This window comes from Sturnus vulgaris, chromosome 24 (genome assembly GCF_052056855.1).
Source record: "Sturnus vulgaris isolate bStuVul1 chromosome 24, bStuVul1.hap1, whole genome shotgun sequence".
NCBI lineage: Eukaryota > Metazoa > Chordata > Aves > Passeriformes > Sturnidae > Sturnus > Sturnus vulgaris.
This window is the reverse complement of record NC_142266.1, coordinates 753,709-773,855: the sequence shown is the minus strand read 5'-3', so window position 1 is coordinate 773,855 and position 20,147 is coordinate 753,709. Positions and strand designations below refer to the sequence as shown.

The following is a 20,147-nucleotide window of genomic DNA, read 5'->3' as shown; positions in this document are numbered from 1 at the left end:
TCCATGTCTATGGATTATCTTAGGAAAAGCAAGTTTTATGTTACCCAGTTGGAAGCAAAAAGCCAGAAAGGGGTTATTAAAGACACTGGACTTGCTTCATCAAATGACAAAGAACTACTGGCTTTTGGAAATAATAACAGAGAATGAGTGACAGCTCTGTGGGCTCGGCAGAACAGAGCTCCAAGTTAACCAGTGGATAAATTGCCATGTTGGAAAAATAAAACCATTCTGGAAGCTGGCATCTGAAAGGCAGACACAGCAGGGGCTCCAAAGGGGGTGAATTTGCAAGCAACACCAAGGCACAAAAAGTGCAACTTGACAACCCCAGGCCTTCGTTCAGCTGAGTTATCAACTGTGAGTCTTGCTGCCTTTCTGATTTCATGCTAGATTTTACATTTTAGGGAGGAACTTGAAGAAAAATTATCTGAGGGTGCTCTAGCGACTCAGAAGTCAGAAAACACATAAACTGTGTTAATCTCATGTCTTTCACCCCCCAAGACTTGATACTCTAGAGCAGCCAGTACTGGCCGTGCTTCAGCATGATGAGAGATGCAGATCCTGCAGATCCTGATCAGAATGAGAATGAAGGATTCTCACAGTCTCCTGCAGGAATGTAGGAAGGATCAAACATTCCCTGCTCTGTCCGCAGGGAAAAGCAGAGCGAAGAATTCTCCGTTCGCCTCCTGATCGACTTCATTCCAGTATTAGTCATGGAAGAGGGATGTTACAGGGCAAGATTTGAGCGGACGCTGACACATCACTTTGGAAAGAGTTCCAGATTTGGCTCCATCACGCGAAGCTGCCCGATGCCAGCACCGGAGAACCTCTCCACCCGACAGCGGCGGGCTCTTGCTGCCCTCTCCCGGGATCCGCCTGGCGGAAGCACCGTCCGAGTCACAGCGGCGAAAATAGCACGGAGGCTTTGGAGTGTCCCTGTCGCCAGGACCTGGATTTATGGCGTGCGGCAGCGCCTGCACAACCACAGCCAGGGATTCAGCCCATGCCTGGCGTTCCGTAACAGGGCGCAGGGCTCACCCGTGACGGGAGATGTCGAAATTCCAGCCGGCTTTCGGGATGCCGAAAATACCAACCAGCTCTCGGGCGCGCTCGTCTCTGCTCCGTCGGTACGCGGGGGCTCATCTTATCCAGGAATTGCCACCCTCGCTGTCGAAGGCCTACGGAAGTAAACAAGAGAAGAGGATCACACCATACCTAATCCAAACCCACGTTCTGGGCTGGTGATCCCGAGGATGGATCTCCTTTCTGTATGAAGAGGCAGTGGTCTAAGCTCAGAGCCCCACACTGGCTGGGATTCGAAGCTTCTGATGCAGCTGCTGCCCCATTGGGTGGAGGGGAGCCGGGGTCATGGCCTCTCAAAAACCTCTCTACCACAAAAACCCCCACATCAAGTCTTTGGCCTTTCAACATTGTCGAAAGCCGTCCAGCTTTGTAAACCCTGTGCCAGCTCTGACAACAGTGGTGCCTTGAAGAGATGACCAAAGTGCTTGTCACAGCATGGAGCTGCGTCAGGGGAGGGTTAGGCTGGATTATCAGGAAAAGGTTCTTCCCCAAGAGGGTGCTGGGACACTGAGCAGGCTCTCCAGGGAATGGCCATAACCTCAAGGCTGCCAGAGCTCCAGGAGCATTTGGACAATGCTCTCAAGCACAGGATGGGATTCTGCGAATGTCCTGTGTAGGGCTAAGAGTTGGTCTCGCTGATCCCTGTGGATCCTCTCAACTCAGCATATTCTATGATTTTTTTTCCTAATATCTGAATTTCCTGCCTCAGCTTAAGGCCATTTTCTCTTGCCCTCTCACTGCAGGCACTGTAGAAGAGATCGGTCCTCCCTTCACTACAAACTGCTCCCAGGTAGCCGTAGTTGCCTCAAGCCCGTCCCAAGCTGCCCTAAACCCCCGCCCGCTCCCGGCTCCGTCCTGCGGCTGTAGCTCCTCCTGCCGCCAGGGGCGCTGCGGTGGGGAGGGCGCCGCTCTCTCCGCCCGCTGGGGCCGCGGAGGAGGCGGCGGGGTCGGCCCGGGCGGCGGTGGGAGGGACCGGGGGAGGGACCGAGGGACCGGGGCACCGGGGGAGGGACGGAGGGAGGGGCGGTGGCGGCGGCGGTGGCGGTGCCGGGCCGGGCCGGGCCGGGCCGGACCGGACCGGACCGGACCGGACCGGGAGGTGGAACGTGCGGCCCCGCTGAACCCGCCGCGGGGCCTGCGGGAGCAGCATGGCCGCCAGCCTGTGGATGGGGGACGTGAGTGTCCGGCCGGGACCGCGCGGCTTTGTGAGGGGGGCGGGGGCGGCGGGGCTATGGGGGGAAGCAGCCGGGCCGGGGGGGGGAGCGGGAAGCACTGACCAGCTGATAGCGTCACTGACCGGCACCCGCACAGTAACTGACTTACACCCTCCCACCGACCGACTGACACCCTCACACTGACACTCACACCAATTGATGCCCTCACTCCGGGACCCTCACACTGACTGTCTGACACCCTTACAGCAACTGACAGCCTCAGTCTGACTGACTGACTGACTGACACTCTCACTCTGACACCCACACACAACCGGCAGACTGACATCCTCACAGTTCTAACACCCTCACTCTAACTCACACCTGACAGCAGCTGACCCTCTCTCTGACTGACTGACTCCCTCACACCATGGACACCCCCACACTGACACAGCCCCACAGCCCCTCACACATTCAGACACACCTAAACTCCCCAAGTGACACTCACCTCGTACACTCGTGTGCATGTTCACGTGCTTACACAGGCTGACACACACACACTCAGACATAAACCCCAGCCTGACATCTGTGAGCAGTTACACTCACACACACACACACACACACACACACATACGTACATGCCAGAGTGACCCTCATTTTCTGCCTGCAGCCAGGTCACAGCCACACTTAAATCAGTGTCCCTGGGGGGTGGACACATGCATGGGCACCAACAAGTCTCACACTTTCATACTCTTAAGAGGCACTTACATGCTCCGATACACACAGTGTGTACAGTTGCTTGCTTTGAGGATTTATCTACTGTTTTACCTGCTCAGCTGCTATAGGAACTTACATGCTCATATTGTGCAGGGCATTTACATACACTCATGGTTGTGCTGCTAATTGTGCTCACACTTGTAGGCACTCACATTTGTATGCACGTCTCCAAGATTATCCCTTACAACCTGCCCACTACATTTACACGTTCATAGGGATTTTGACTCTCCTACATGCACACACATTCACAAGCACTTACACACCCTGCTAGGTCCCTCATTCTTGCCTGTGTGTGTAGCTGGCAGGAAGAGCACCTTTGTGAAGCACAGGTGCTTTTTCACCCAAGGGTATCTTGCTGCCCGCTCACATGCACACTGTGGGCACACTCACAGTGATGCACAGCCCACAGTGTCCCTTGTGTGCCCTTCACACACCCTCACTCTTGTGCCCCTGTGTCCTTCAGCACTCGCTGCTGAGCACACACTTTCGCACACGTGTACTCACCCCAGCATGTTGTAATGCTCTGCCACCTAGCCAGACTGCATGTGTGTGTGTACTCAGTGTGTTATGGGCCTGCATTGCTGCCACTGTGGTACACTGTGACACACAAATGCAGTTCCACTGCTGTCTGTAGTGTCTTTGCTGTCTTTCACACATTTGTACACACCTGTGTGCACTCCATTATGCATGTACAGTCACACTAGCATATCACAACTTCCCTGCCACCTGTTTCTTGGACACACAATTTTCCTTCAGCCCCTTTCTTGCAGCTCACACCAGCACAGTCCTGCTTGCATGTGGTGTTCCTCATCTCTCACGTGTGTGTGTACACACAGCCCAACACATCCCTGAGAATCCCACTGGGTACTTCTCTCCCACACACACACTCAGCACACTCAGTTTGCCACAGTATCAGGGAGTCCTCTACCGCTTCTGCTCGTGCACAGACTCCGTGGAGCCTGTTCTCCCTTTTCCCCACGCAGAGGGTTATCTGCCACCTCTCTACCATAAAGCCCATCTTCTTTTTCATCACTATTTTTCACAAGTAGGCCATGGCCTTTTGAGCCACACGGACATTTCCACGCAACTGGTTGTCTATACAAATCCAGCTTTCCTGTACACACACACACCCACAGGATCATGGCACGTCTGTGCAGAGTGGAGCTGCCTCTGCTCCTGGGGCAAGTCTGTTCTGCTTCACACTCACCTCCACAGGGCATCTGCTGCCTTTACACCTGCAAATGCAGTACGGTCACCTTCTTTCACATACTGCACATTCTGTCACACACACAAGTGGTGGAGCCACGCGGTACCTGACAGACACACAAATACTTGAGGGCTGTAGGTTATCATGAGCCACCTGTCTTAACCAGGTAAATACATGGAGCAATATATATTTTGTACATATATTTTTCAGCTCCTGTCACACATGCTACTCCCCATTTTGATATTGGTTAGTTCCCTCCTCCAGTTTCTGTTGTACACAGAGGTGCCCTGTTCACTCAGGCTCTTCTTAGTATATTTGATCCAAATTCCAGCACCATTTCCTACTTGTCAGTCCCTTACACCACGCAGATACATTCTTTCCAGCATGTTCACATACACTCTTACCTGCACAGTGCCATCCTCCCCTGTGACATGAACATGATCAGTGCTCCCATGGGCAGGACAAAGCATAGAGCTGTTGTGGGATGTGATTCCAGGGCTTCCCCCCAGTGCTGGCCTATTATCTCCGGGGTTGTGCAAGCAGACACCGCTCTGCAGACCCCTACTGCAGCTCCACGGGGCAGTGTCACCTGCCACATGCCACCCGGGGTCGTGCCACACTTGTGTACCCACAGCGCTGGCCCAGCCTTCACTTGCATCTGGAGAAGGAGCCTGCCGTCTTCTCCCCTGCTCCCTGTAGCAAATGCTCAGTTTATTGCTGTGTATTTCTGAGTGGCTTTTGTCCTTCTGTGAAGCTCCCTGTTCTCTGAAATTCATGCTGTCTCTTGGGTTCCACTTTGCAGACTGTTGAGCCTGGTTCATGCATGCCTGCTGGTTTTGAGTGGCATCGACCCTCTTAAATGAGTCTTCTTTTTGAAGTGTAAGGGTAAAATCCTTCTCAATAATGTTTTAACTGCTTAGAGGGACATTGACACATATGTTCTCCTTTTTGTAGATGCCCTGATATAACTTGGTTTTTTTTTTTTTTGCTTTTGTAGCTGGAGCCCTATATGGATGAAAACTTTGTTTCAAGAGCCTTTGCCACCATGGGAGAGCTTGTACTGAGTGTAAAAATCATTCGAAACAGGTTGACAGGGTAACTGTTTCTGTTTCTTCTCTGAGTGCATTTGGACTGAAGTGTCACTGTGGTCCTTCCTTATCAGAGTGAATTTTTCCTTTGAGTTTCTCACCATTGCTGCCACCAATATGGGAGTATTGATGAGAGCAATGGAGAGGGCACTGCTGGCTCTTCAGGCTCCCCTCAGCAAACAAGGTTTAGCCCTCATCCTGCAGTGCTCCAGCACTCAGTCAGAGCAGTATATGTATCTCGTTCCATCCCTCTGGGAATTACACCTCCCCAGGCTTTGGTGACTAGTCTGTAGTGCAGCTGTGTGATGCTGACAGAGGTGGGAAGTCTGACTCAGAGCAATAAGAGAATCTTTAGAGTTCATTTGAAATTAAGTGAGTGATTTATGCAGAATAAAGTAGTTTCTTTCTTAAAGTAGTTTCTTCTTCTTAAGTGTTGTAATTTCAGTTTTCAGTAGTTTAAACTTCAGCAGGCAAATTGATGGTCAATGAAAATAGGAAGTAAACTGTAAGCTAAACTGTTTTCTATGTGTTTCAATGTGACCTGACCTATGGTAAGTAGGGGCTATCCCTCGAGATCCAGCTTCTCTTTGGTAGCTAATGTTTATACTTGAAAAAGAAACTGTTCTATGTATTGCAACTATAGCAGATTTCCTACCAGTTATCTAAAATACAACTTTCTTTCTCAAATGCGTTTTGAATTTATAACCTTTGTCTCTTGTCTTCTGTATTGTATGTTCAGAATTCCAGCAGGATATTGCTTTGTAGAATTTGCAGATCTAGCTACTGCAGAGAAGTGTTTACACAAAATCAATGGAAAACCACTTCCTGGTGCTACACCAGTAAGTAAATGGTATCAGCCTGCTGAAAAACAAAACTTGGAAGGGACAGATAGTGTAGAATTTGTATTTTTAATTATTACAGACAAATTCAATAGTTAGCAAACTGGGATTCTCCTTTGCTTTAGAACTGAAGTTATGACTATAAAATTGTTAATGTTCTTGCTCAGAAAATTGTTGAGAAAAACCACTGATTTCTTTGTGACTGTCTACATGAAATCCATGTGTAGAAGTGTTGTGGGGTGTAGGGTTTTTTTATATCTGAGCATTTCTGCTGGTACCAAAGTTGGACTAATCAGAAACCTGAGAAGAACAAGGAAGACATTAGAACTGAGTATAGTGTATGTCTGTCACAATTCTTCCATCTCTCTCCTTTTGTATAATCATGGAGTCACAGAGTGGTTTGGGTTGGAAGAGACCTTAGAGGTTATTATATTTCATCCCCCTACCGTGGGCAGGGACACCTTCCACTAGGCCAGGTTGCTTTAAGACCCCCCCCATCCAACCAGGCTTTGAACACTTTCAGGGATGAGGCAACCTGAGAATTTACCTGTGTGTTGTTACATGTGTACAAGACGAAGTTGCAAGTTCACACTGTGTTTTGAGTAACATTGATTTGCAAGAGAAATATGACTTTTAATTTTACATTGTCTTGGCCCTTAGCGAACAGAAGTTACTCAAAGCTCTTTACAGTGGAGAAGGAGCCAGAGTACTGAATAATTGCCATGCATAACTAATGTCTCCTCTACATAAAAGCTGGGTAGTTAGGAAGAAGAGGAGGAATAGTCAGAGAGGCTAATTTTAGGATGTTGACTCGAATATGTCGTAGATTAAAATGGGACGGCTGACACAGCTGTCTGTTGTACCCACAGGAGTTGGCTGCAGTAGCTGGGGTGACTGATTCATAAAGCAGCTCTAGAATCACCTCAGTTATGGTGTGATATACAAAGTAAATGAATTCCTATTTTAGAGCAGTTAATACCTAGAGTAGGAAACCAGGAAGTTCAGATTGAACTATTCAGTCAACGTTCCTGAGAGGGTGACTTGCCCTGTTAAAAGGAGTCGATGAGAGGCCTGGAGATATCTGTTTCACATGTTTGCTCATGGTTAAGGCAAGCTGATCATCCTGGATGCCTTCTGTAGTCCCTGGAGAGACAAAGAGAGCAGCTCTTGCAAGGAGTAAGATAATAATGGAAATTTGGTTTGGGGAATACCCATCTTTCTTCAGTTTTGTTCAAAACACAGTGCTATGTGGAGCGATGATTTAACACACAGAGAGAATTACATCTGTCAGGCAGAGATCCAAAGTAGCCCAAATCAGTGCACTCAGCAGGCAACTGCCCAGCTCATCCTTTGCGTTTAGAGACTTTTGTTTACAGAAAACTTGAGTGTGGCTCATGCTTTTATTTATTTTTAAATATGGAATCAGCCAAAGGAATAACAGAGAGCGATGGTGCTGGTGCTGTCTCTCTTTTCCAAGCATTGGTGTTCCCAGTTCCCATCTGAGTGGAAGTATTCTCAGGTGTCTTGTTGATTTTAAACCCAGAATATTGCAGTGAAGAGCGAGATCCAAAAAAAAGTTATCTAAGCTTCAAAGTGGAATCTAAATTTTGTGTTAGCTTGTAAATGATCCACAGAAAGTTGTGTAGTACTGTGTTGCAGAGAATGCAAGCATGCAAGCAACAGGATTATAGCCTAGAGTTAAGTCTGTGCTCTATTTCCCAAGAATTATTTACCTATCTTTGAGGGAAGGAAATCCATCATACCAGGTCCAGGAATACACTAGGCTCTTCATTGTACTGAACAAGTGAATACCCTGATCTCTAGGGCATTTCTGATTGTGATCTGAAATCCTGCTTTCTGACGCTGAGATTAGCCCCTGATCTCTAAGAGCTGATCCAAAGATCTTGGTCTCCTTAGATCTTGGTCTAAACTTACATGTAAGTTGGGTACAAGTTGCTGAAGTCTGGTAGACTAGGGACAGAGAGTTCCAGATGTGCCAGAGGGCACAAATCTGGGCTGCTGGGAAACTTGTTTCAAAAATAAATTCTGATGCAAAATTTAAGGAGGCCTTCACTGTCCAATGTAGTTCTTTCAAAACCCTTAAATTTTGTATCTTACTAAATGTCCAGAGCAAAGTATTTAGCCACACTTCCAGAATCAGGTTGATTCTGTTTTCCAGAGTGGTGGATTCTGGTCTGTTAATGTTTGTGTTAAATCACAAAGTCCAGTAGTGGTGCTGTCATTTCATTTTAAGACCTTAAAATTGGAAGAAATTTGGTATTTGTTTTTACTACCTCTGTTCAGGTTTTGATTTTCAATATTATATCTGTATTGACACTAAATAAAAATGTGTTTGTACCATAAATGGCTAGCCTGAAGGCAGTGAACATGTGTCAGCATTAAGAAAGTTATATTAAATCAGCTTATTGTATTTTTCCCTAATTGCTTGAATTCACATGACAACCTTTGAATGTATGGATTCATTTTTGCCTTGTTTTAGGCGAAGCGATTTAAATTGAATTATGCAACATATGGAAAACAGCCTGATAACAGGTAAGTGTTCAATATTTAAATATTAATTTTCCCTGCTTAATGTTTCTTTATTAATTGTCTTGCAAAAAGTATTCAAAATATGTAAACACAAAGGACATCACTGTCAGTCTTTAGTAGAGGGAGGAGAAATTAAACTGCCAGTTTTGTGCTTTGCCCTGTATGGGGCACAGCAGATTTATCCAATGCCCTTTAAGGTATTTAAACTTTGTAGCAACAAGGTATCTAATTCATATATTGTAATTTAATATCTATGTATTACGATTTAAGACCTATGTATTCAAAATAGCTTATCTATAAATGAGATATTACTTTCTTGCTGTTTTAGAAATCAGAGATATCATTTAAGTAATAAGCACTGAAATAATCTTTTTCAATAAAAACCAGTATTAAGTTGGTTTGTTGTGCTGCTTGAATTAAGTTGAAAAAGCAGTGTCAATAAAAATTTTGATTAAGCAGCCTAACTGGTGATACTTTAAAGTCTCTATCAAATGGTCTTTTAATATCACTCGTCTCTGAGTTCAAATATTTAGGATAAATGGTAACTGTCACTCAGCATATCCCTTCCTTTTATTTTTTTTGTATGATTGTATTTAAGAAATTTTCTTTTTATTTTTTAGCCCAGAATATTCCCTTTTTGTGGGAGACCTGACTCCTGACGTAGATGATGGGATGTTATATGAATTTTTTGTTAAAGTTTATCCATCGTGTAGAGGTGGAAAAGTTGTTTTGGACCAGGCAGGAGTATCCAAGTAAGTTGTCTTTTATTCACTTTTTTTTTCACTCACATGTTGCAACAGGAAAGATAGAATGCAGCAAGGGGAAAAGAAATCCTTTTGACTTAGATTTTAGTAATCTTGAAATATAGTGTTCTTGGCCATTCAATCTGCAGTTTGCTTAAGTTTTGATAGTCACCAGGGTATTGTCACTCCTCTGTCAGTGTGAGGTCCTTTGTGTGTTACTGCACTTCTTAAAATGCTAAAAAGTGTCTTAAGTAATTTTGAAACATTCTCTTCCTGGACTCTTGGGTGGAATTGTGCTTTACAAACTTTAGGCTATTGTGTGTATATTCCTGTGAGAACTGTATGGGTTTTTTTTTCAAACAGGGTAGGGCACACAAAGCTGTGATTCACTGTCAGGTTCTCAGTAGCTGCCTAGTTTGTCTTTCCTGAAAATGTCTTGCCGAAAACAGGTATCAAAAAGTTGGATTTCTTAATGTATTGAAAACATTTTCTGAATAGCACAAAATTAAATTGTATTTTCCAGAGGAGGGAGCAGTTGGTGAGCATTCTTGTTTTCAAAGCAGAGCATGGCTTCAGTGAAGCTCAATTTTCCGGTATAATATATGTGAGAATGTTGGGATAAGATACAGGCTATGGCTGTAGTTTCCCCCACCTTCTCATATGCAGTTTCTCAGTCTTAGACAGGCTGGTTTAAAGGAATCTCTGAAAGTCTCTGGTCTCCAGCTCCTAACAGGACTGCAGCCAGCACTAGATCATAACATCCATTAGTTGTGTGGCCTGGAAAAAGTCCCAGGATGGAGATAATTCAGTCTGTCTGGACAACCTGTTCCAGAGCTGCACTCCTCCTCAGTCATGAAGTTCCTCTTCATGTGCAACCTGAACCTCTTGCAGAGCTACTCAGTCTCCTTGGCTGTTGAGTCCTCCTGCTGTCATTGCCATCTCACCTGGGACTGACACTGCTGGGCTGGGCTCTGCGTGCCTTCTGATCCTTCTCAGTGTAAACCCCATAGTTCTCATTGTGCTGCACCTTCTTCAGTCTCTGTCTATAGAACAGGTGTTGGTGCTGCAGGTTGGACTATTAGTGTGGTTTTGGGAACTGTGCACAGGTGCAGACCTCAAGGAAAGGGAATCTGTGATAGCTTGGGAAGTGGGGAAGGAGCATGGCCTTCGAGTCCTGTTTCAGGGAAGAGCAAAGCTGTCTCCCCTGGCAGTGCCAGACTGTTGGTGCCAGGGGCTTTGTTGGGACTTGTGCAATTGCTCAAAGCTGAGACAACTGCAGTTGTTAGTGTGATGTGAGAGAGGAGCTTGGAGCTTGTGGACATGTCCAGTGAAGGCCTGGCCCTTCCGGCCAGGGCTGGTGGATCAGGAAGGCCTCCTCCCATCACCTCTTGTCCAGACAGGAGAGGAGCTTGGAGCATGGTGCTGTGCCTGCGTCTCTGCTTTCTGCTGAGAGTGCAGGTGCTGGGGCTTTTCCAAACTTCAGGGGCAGGACAGAAGGTCTGGAGGGAGGTCCTGGCCAGGAAGAAATTATTTCTTTCCACACCAATGGTTTAGCCATTGGTGTGGAAAGACTTGGAAGAATCACTGTCTCCCTTGCGGCACCCAGCATCTATTCCTGTACACTGCATCCATCTCTATCTGTCACTGTTTTGGAGCTGCCAGTCTTCCCAGTTTCTCTTACATAGTCCTGGTCCCATCTGAAAATCTGCAGGAGTCTTTTAGCAGCTTAGAAACTTAGTTGAGCTTGTGTGTGAACACCATAAACTGACTTAGAAGTTGACTTGCACTGGATTAATTTGCCATAGTCCTTTGGCAGAGGGCAAGTTAAATGAATGTGGATCTGTGTAGAATTTTCCTTGTGCTCAATAATCTAGTTTGTATGTAGATAAGCCTAAGCTTTGATCTGATCTTTTTGTGAGGAGGATACGTCCATATCTCTATAAAAATAAGATATTTGAACTTGTGTGTGGAGCTTGCTGTGCAAGGTAGTGCATTTTCTGGGGCATGAACTGCTCTGAAATAGCTGCCAGTGGGGACCTCCCATGAATAGCAGGTGATACCACTTTCAAAATAGCACATTACTTGGTGTTTAGCAGTTCCCACAGAATAAATAATGCACTGTAAATTTACACCCTTGCTTACGGCTCGTTCTTTTCCCCAGGTAGACGAACCCTTCCCTCCCAAACTTCTTCCTTTGCTTAGATGGATTCCTCTTACCCTCCCACACCTAAGTCTTTGATCTTTCTGCTGCGTGAGGCAGCCCATCCCATGATGAGATCCTGGCACTGCCCTCTTGGATGCTGTTGCATTGCTTCTGACTCATTACAGCATCAAAATCCCACGCAAAAGGATTGTTGAGTTGGAGGGAGTTGGAATTTTCTGTCTGGCTGACATGCAGTGTTGCCATACCACAGTGAAGAGTTGTTGCAGGGTGCAGGTGTTCTGGATGTGCTGTCCCTGTTCTAGCTGTGCTCTCAGAGCAGATTTTAGCTACTTGATGTTAGGAACTCATGTTCAGGCCCACTGTTGGGAATGCTGTTGTTGGGAATGGCAGAAAGCCCATTTGAATATATTCTAGTTGAAAAGCGAACTTGATTGAACAGCATATCTCATTGACCTCAGGGAAAAGTAGTGTTTTCCTTCACAGTGGGGCAGTTTTGGATAAAAGCAGAGTCTGTCTTGTCAATCCTGTGCTGACTTGCAACTCTTGAGATTGTCAGTATCCTCACAGCAGAGATTTGGGGCTTTACTACGTTTCAGTTCACATATTTCAACATGGCTTGTGTCAGCTCACTTCCAGTTCCCTGGAATCCACTGGCACAAGAACTACTTTACATTGACAAGCCCTTGAAAGTACTGCCAGAGCTTGGATGTGTGGCTTTAGGCACGCTGGAAAAGCAACTGGAAGGCAGAGTAATTTCATCTCTCCCAAAAGCAGGGACAACAACCCTAATGAACATTTCGTTCACTGTGTTTCCCAAATCAATTCAAACTTCACTGTAACTAATTTTTATAACATGGCATGGCTCTTTGGGGTTAGTTTTATGTGAGATTATTCTGTGTCTCTGCAGAGGTTATGGGTTCGTGAAATTCACAGATGAACTGGAACAGAAGAGAGCACTGACAGAGTGTCAGGGAGCTGTGGGATTGGGCTCTAAACCTGTACGCTTGAGTGTGGCTATACCAAAAGCGTGAGTAGAAGAACAGCCAGACATTTATAAGAAAAAACACATCTGGTTTTAAATGCCTTTTAGTGCTTTGGGTACATGTCCTTGATGTCCCCATGAAAGAATGAAGAAATACCCATGAATATGGGGAGTATCAGAATGCCCAGGAGTTCAAAGAAATCACAATATTAACTCAAGACTAAGCATTTGACACTGTTTGGGATTGTGTACATTATTAAATCCATATACATGCACGCACACTGTAGTTAAATATGATTGTTTTTAAGTGTATGTTCCTTTGCATTAAATTGAAATAGTTTAAATCTGCTTAATGATGTCTGGATAGCAAAGCTCAACTACCTTGCTTATTCTATTATGATGTGTACTACATATAAGACTTTTGGGCAGGGATTAACTTTTTTTTCTGTGTTTGTTCAGAACCTGATACAATGAGATCCTGGTCTGACTTGGGGCTCGTAGCACTAGGGTAATATGAATCATAGTAATTGCTCCCTATTTGAATAATATTTAGATTTGCAGTGACCTCATAAGTCTTGGGGGGGAAAGGAAGAGAAAAGCAGAAAAAATGGGTGCATCGTGGTGAGAAGATAGATGTTTCCTTCTTCCTACTTCTCACTAATTTCACCATTAGTAGAAATAGCTTTATGTGTGACATATTTTCATCTCCAAACAATAATAATCATCTCATTATTTCAAATCTTGATAGTTAGGTGGAATCCTAGTTCTTTGGGAATGCTGCCATTTTATGGCAAGGAATAGGAATTTTAGTCAGTTCTCAAGGTATTTAAGTTTATTTTTTGATTACTAGTAGTAGTTCTCATTTCATGAACTTTTTCAAGTCTATGCATTGAAGACTACCCAGTTCAGAGAGAAAGGGGATGAGTCCTTGCTTGGGTTTCTGTATGACAATGGCAGAAGGGAGAGTTTTTTCCATTCTTACAAAAGAAAACTCGAGGTTTTTTGCAAGGCTTTAAGTCTTTGACTCTTCATGTAAAGCAAGACTCAGTACCTTCTCTCAGAAAGCTGTAGATCACGTAACTTCATCCTCTTTATCAGAATGAAAAAGGGACTCCAATATCTGGATTGTAGTTCAGGATTGTTCTAAACTGAAGCTCATAGTCCTGAACTCTTCCCTTCCCAAAGCCAGGAAGTGATACCCAATTAGCCCATAAAGAATGAAAGCAATGTTTATTTATGAAGAGGAATATGAATTCAGGGAAGGGTATTAAATTTAAACCACTTATTTATTTATGCAAATGTATGCAAATGATAAATATTGCTACAGTAAATAGTGAATATATTTTAAAGATTGAAATTTGCATGTTAGACAAAGCCTTGTCTCTTTACCACATTGTATCTTAAGCTATTTCACTGCTTTTTTCATACTTGTTCTGCACTATTTTATTGCAACTTACTCCTGCTTTATTTTTTGAAGTAATCGTGTGAAACCAATGGAGTACAATCAGATGTACAACTATAATTACAACCAGTATTACCAACAGTATCACAGCTACTACGCTCAGTGGGGGTACGATCAGAACACGGGCAGTTACAGCTACAGCTACCCCCAGTATGGCTACACGCAGAGCACCATGCAGGTAGGGCAGCACAGAAACACCACATAGCTTGAAAGGTGGGATGGGAACATCTGTCTTCTGCTCTGAGAATCACAGAATGTCTTGAGCTGGAAGGGACCCACAGGAACCATTGAGTCCAGCTCCTGGCCCTGCCCAGGACACCCCAACAATCCCACTCTATGCCTGAGAGCATTGTTCAAATGCTCCCGGAGTTGAGGCAGCCTTGAAGCCATGACCATTCCCTGAGGAGCCTGTTGGGTGCCCAAGCACCCTCTGGAGGAAGAATCTTTTCCTGATATCCAGCCTGACCCTCCCCTGACACAGCTCCAGCCGTTCCCTCAGGTCCTGGGTCTCCCTGGTCATGGAGAGCAAGGGGCAGAGCTGTCCCTCAGGAGGAGCTGCAGACCCTAATGAGCTCTGCCCTCAGTCTGCTCTGCTCCAGACTGAACACAGCAAGAGATATTAGTATAGACTTCTTAATAATGGAGCCTTAATATAGCTACTATTTAGTGTTTAGCCCCTGGTGTGTCCTGTTACTTTATGGAGGTATTGCTGAGGTAAAAAACGGTCTGGAGGACACAAAAAGTCTCTTAATACAGTTGTCATGGTAGAAGAGTTCTTTTGGTACAGGCACTGCTCAGAGTGCCTTTGGGATCCTTCATAAACTTTGTTATAAAGGATAGAACACATCAGAACAGTCACCCCACTTCAACACTGATATTTCAATTTTAGTGTAGGATCTTGTCCATGGAGTGTTGGGAATGGAACACAGGCTTATGTGTGAAGAATTCTGTTGTAGTAACTCCAGTATAAAAGTCAGTCTCTGACAGTACTAATCAACAAGTGGTGCTTGCAAAAGAAAAGGTAATTATCTACTGTCCTAAGGGGTTTATTTTTCCTTACAGATGTATGAAGAAGTTGGTGAGGATGCATTGGAAGGTATGTTTCTCAAATTCTGTATTAAAGTTGTCTGTATGTTCTGCACTGGTTAGAGATAGACTTTCTCAGATTGGCCCTAATTTCAATTTATAATATATCTTTATCTTTGAGTAAATCTGAGAAAATTCGTGGGTCACTATCACCTAGAACAGTTACATCCTGGTTCTACTATTGCTGTTCCTAATCTGAACCTGGTGAGAACTAAAACTGTTTGACTTCCCCAGCCCTGAGATTTTAATCTCACATAGTACTGAGATTTTTATCGGTTTTTTTACTAGTTTGGGTTGTTTTTTTCTGATATGCTACCAAGAAAAAAATAGATATTCTGGTTTTATATGAAATCTTGTCATTTAGAGCCCAGAATACTTCATTGTGCTTTTAGTTTAAAGGTAAAAGAGAACAATAATAGTTACCACACTGATAAAATATTTCAAGCAGTTGTTGCTTGAAATGGGTCATTAAACCAGATCGGGGTTTTAGATACCTGTAAAAGTAGCTTTCATTTATTGATGCAAGAAACTACCATTTTATGCCAGCTGTTCCAGATTTCTGTCTTCAGTGGAATATGCACTATGCAGTGTATCTAACTCTTATCTTAAAAAAATAAATTAAAAATTACATGATAACAGATCTACAGGTTCCACAGGTATGATTGATGATGTGTGTGGAAGCTCTTAATGGCTCTTAAAAGCATTCCAGGAGAGCTTTCCTTTTGCTGAACCAAACATACCAGGACTAGACTTGGGATATCTCTGGATATCTCTTTTTCTGGTTGATTATATGAAAGGTTCCTACATTTGTAGGAAACTGAATTAATGTATTGACACTATATCATTCCTTTTCCTTAAATCTCTTTTCCTGTAATGTGTTACAGCATGATGTAGCTAAAACCAAACATAGAATCCTGGAATGGTTTGGGTGGGAAGGAGCTTCAAAAGCCATCTTTATCTACCTGCTGTCATGGGCCAGAACACCTTCCACTAGACCAGGCTGCTCCAAGCCTTGTCCAACCTGGCCTTGGACACTTAATGGGGCAGCCACAGCTGCTCTGGGCAGCCTCTCTCACAGGGAAGTCACATGTTTACAAACATTTCATTCCTGATGTGTTTTAGAGTCTTTCCATTCATTCAGCTTTGTACTGAGAGTCATTCACTGATCTTTGTGATTATGCTACTCTGATAACCTGAGCTTTGGGTTGCCGGTGTTGTCAGGTGAACTTTACACCCTACAGGGGTTTGGGGAGTCCATCACAGTACATTGGGAGCAGCAGGATTGGACCAGCTGGCTTGTTGTCCAGCTCCAAAATGCCTTCCAAACATTTCATCCACATATAAAATAGGGCTACACGCACATCTAATGCTGTGGTGCCACTGGCACTCTCTTCATTCCTAACTGTGACTCCAGCCTTGAGCTGCTGGAGGCATTGGCAGACGAGCACTGGTGACTGCTTGCAGCAGCACAGGATGCTCCCATCCATTATTTGTGACCTCACAGTGGAGGGAGCAGAAGGGAACAGGTGGCCTCTGCCTCTGCTCCTGCCCTTTCCATCAGGGTGAGCCCCTTCTGGCAGTGCAGGTGGCTGTACTGGGCTGTGAGGTGCACATGGTGTTCCCTCCACTGGCTCTCCTGTGGGGCAGTCACCGCTGTAAAAAGGAGTGTGTTTGGATATAGTTATTCCTTATCCCATTGCAGAGAGATTGAGTCAGGCTGATCTGATCAGGTTTGTGACTGGGCAAGTGCTGGGAATGTTTGGTGATTCACAGAATCACAGAATACTTGGGGTTGGAAGGACCTCTGGGGATCATCCAGTCAAATCCCCTGCTAATGCAGGCTTACCTATAGTATGGGACACAGAAACACATCCAGGTGGGTTTGGAGAGGGAGACTCCCTGGGCAGCTGTTCCAGTGCTTTGCCGCCCTCCATGGAAAGAACTTCTTGTTCATTTTGAGGTGGTTGCTCTTTGTCCTGTCAGTGGGCACCACTGAACAGACTCTGGCACTATCCTCTGACAGCTGCCCTGGAGATACTGTTTGTTTTAATATACCAACTTGTTTACAGGGTGTTTTTTTTCTGAACACCTTTGATGTGTGACCTATTTGTGTCTTTCCTCCTATAGATCCCACGCCTCAGTTAGATGTGCATGAAGCAAACAAGCAGTTTATGGAACAGAGTGAAGAGCTCTATGATGCCTTGATGGACTGTCATTGGCAGCCTTTGGACACTGTCTCGTCAGAGATCCCAGCTGTGTTATAGCCTCGTTGCTGAGGCATTGTGTCTGTGAGACATCCTGCCAGTGCACTCCAGACTGTTCTGCTGCCCTTGGATTCTGCAGTAGTGAGGGGTGGCTCTTTCCCCACCCAGGTTTGGTACTCGGAGTACAGGAGGACTGTGGCCTTTCCTGTAGAGAACAAGTATTGTAGGAGCATCATGGTAACTTTCATTCATGATGAAAATTAGAACTGCGATGGTTTTATTCTTTTTGTCTTGAAATGAACTCTTAATACTTACTGGGAATTGTAATTTATAAACTTTCAACAAGATGGCACAGGGGAGAGACTCTACTCCATCGTACAATAAAAAAGTTGGTCTTTTAAGTAAAATGACCCTTTGCATTTTGGTTCCTGCCCATCTTTCTGTTTTGCTGCCCATTCAACTGTTTTAAGTTATTTGACTCAACGCTCATGAATGTGTTATTTCAAAAAAGATCATTGTTGGACACCACTAAAATATCTCAAAATCTTTCCAGTGACTGGGTAAGGTTGCTGTAATTTGAGCACGGGATGAAAGCTTATATTGTGGTTTACTTAGGCTGTGATCTTGAGTTTGCAAGTTCTAAAGCAATCAACCCAAAGAGCGCTTTGGAGAGCAAAGATAGAAAGGAGTGTTATAAAGCTACAGATTGATGCCTTTTACCTGGTGATCTCTTGTACGCTTGGCCTTCTTCTCCACCTGTGTATGAGGAAATAATTCCCCATCAACCAGCAGCTTAAAACACTTTTTCCAGCAACCGTACTTAAATATTATTTTGTGTATCATGCCTTTATTTGTTTTTATTATGGACACACCTTGATGGTCTCATTGAGATGTTGAGATTTTGTAGTGTCTTCCACTGTCCAGTCAGAGTGAAACTGAAGATCTTGCAGCAAAAACGGGTCAGAGCAATTACATTGATATATTGTTCAACAAATGGTTGTTAACCTGGAAAGCGGTTTGCTACTGGATGTCGTATAAGCTGGATGGACAAGCAATATATGTAAGCTGATATGTTGCATTAGAGGTGAAAGTGAAAACAATAGCACTTATATACATGTTATAAGCCCTTTTTCAGGCTTTTGTGCCTTAAACTCTTGGAGAAATAGGAACAGAGAAACTACCTGTAATAAATGTCTATCCGAGGAATAGTTTGGTGACTGAAATTGCTACTGCAGAGCATTTCATTGCTTCTCTGCCCATGTTGATGCAGAGATTTGCCACAAGATTTAAATACTTTGATAAAGCTACTTCTGCTACACTTTTGTTTGTGTCCATAATTATGACCTATTAGTCTGTGGTCTTTTTTTATCAACTGGAAGTGGGATGTGGGGGGAATGGTGATGTGACTGGAGTTAGGTTATTCCTAACGAATGGAGCTGGAGGACTGCTGGACTTCTGCATTCTCACCTGCTGTCAATTTTTCTTGTGCTGTGCCCCTAGCTGTGCTGCTGTCTCACCTTCAGCTGCTCTGAATGTTAGGAAAGGAATGTTCCCTGTGCATGCCAGGAGTTTCAGAAGCAGCAGAACTGGAAGAGAGCAGAGCTTTATATCCTCTGATGTGGCCGCTCAGCTCACAACACCCCCTATTCTTGGGAAGTTCAGCAGAGTGGCATTGCAGAACTGATGTAAAGAAGGTCATTTAAAACATTTTCTAAATCATTCTGTTACTGTTCTGCTCTGTGTGCCTGCCCTTCTCCTATTTTGGAGTTGCCTTTTCCTACCCCCACAAATTTGACAATGTGGCCATCCCGGTTTGCTCCAGGGGGTGAAGCCACATTTATTTATCAATATAAATTTATTCGGCTGTTCTCATCTGCCCAGCATTGCTGTCTGTGGAGTATTCCCTAATGCCTGGATAAACTATCTCCATACAAGTCTGTCCCTAGAGGAGAGAGGAGCAGGGTATCAGGGATCAAACAGCAATCCTGTGAGAAAATCCTTTTGCTCTCTGCTTTTGTTTTGTGATGGAAAGCACAATGGTAAATATTAATCCAATCCATCCTAACCCCTAATTCCTGAGAGAGCTGGGCACTTACAGACCCTTGTGAGGAATAATTTGGGAGTGCAAAGGCCAGCAGAGATGACCTGCTGACTCCTGTTTACTGGTGCTGCAGAGCTTAAAATAGCTCCAGCTTTCGTTTCAGGAGAGAGGTTGATGTTAGGCTCTGGGCCTCATTCCCTGGAGGTACGAGCCAGGCTTTTGGGGTTGTTTGGGAGATCTCAGCCAAGGTTCTGTGGAGCTGTTAAATCTCTGCATTGTTTCGGGTTTTTTTAATATCACTTACTCATCTTAATGTTCATTTTCAGCTCCCAGCCATTATTGCAGTGTCTAAAGAGAATTTTATGTGGAGCTACAAAACAGCCACCTCCTGGGATTTGTAAGGTTTGCCTTTTGGAACTCCAGTTAAATAGAATGTGGGATTTTGTTTCTCTTGGATGGCTACAGGAAAAGCCCAGATTAATTACCATTTAGTGTCACACAGGATAAAAGACAAGGACGCCATGTAGTAAGGTAAATTCTGCTCTTATCTCTATGTGCTAAAGGCAAGAAGTCTAAGGTAGATGATATCACAGCTCCCTGGGATTATGTAATTCCTGAAAATTGCATCCATATCAGCAACAGAGATCATGAAACACTCTGCCTTTCAGCAGGCAGGATTTATAGAAATTCCAAAAACAACTCAAACATTCTTACTGTCTTCTTTAATGAAGATGCAATCATCCAATTTACATTAAAGTGTAGGGACTCTGATT

General features: G+C 44.4%; 1 protein-coding gene across 2 annotated transcripts; it reads left to right on the top strand.

Annotated features, from left to right (window-relative positions):
- Positions 1–2,083: 2,083 nt before the first annotated feature.
- On the top strand, positions 2,084–18,649 carry TRNAU1AP (tRNA selenocysteine 1 associated protein 1). Of its 2 annotated transcripts, XM_014893615.2 has the most exons (10): positions 2,115–2,255; positions 5,018–5,094; positions 5,213–5,310; positions 6,043–6,142; positions 8,643–8,695; positions 9,313–9,444; positions 12,507–12,626; positions 14,059–14,221; positions 15,106–15,139; positions 17,257–18,649. In XM_014893615.2, the coding sequence occupies exons 3-10, from the start codon at positions 5,225–5,227 to the stop codon at positions 17,391–17,393; spliced, it is 825 nt and encodes a 274-aa protein (XP_014749101.1). In that variant the 5' UTR covers positions 2,115–2,255; positions 5,018–5,094; positions 5,213–5,224; the 3' UTR covers positions 17,394–18,649. The 2 variants fall into 2 exon arrangements, with proteins under 2 accessions (XP_014749100.1, XP_014749101.1); XM_014893614.2 differs by lacking the exon at positions 5,018–5,094 and having other exon boundaries at positions 2,084–2,255.
- The last annotated feature ends 1,498 nt before the right edge of the window (positions 18,650–20,147 follow it).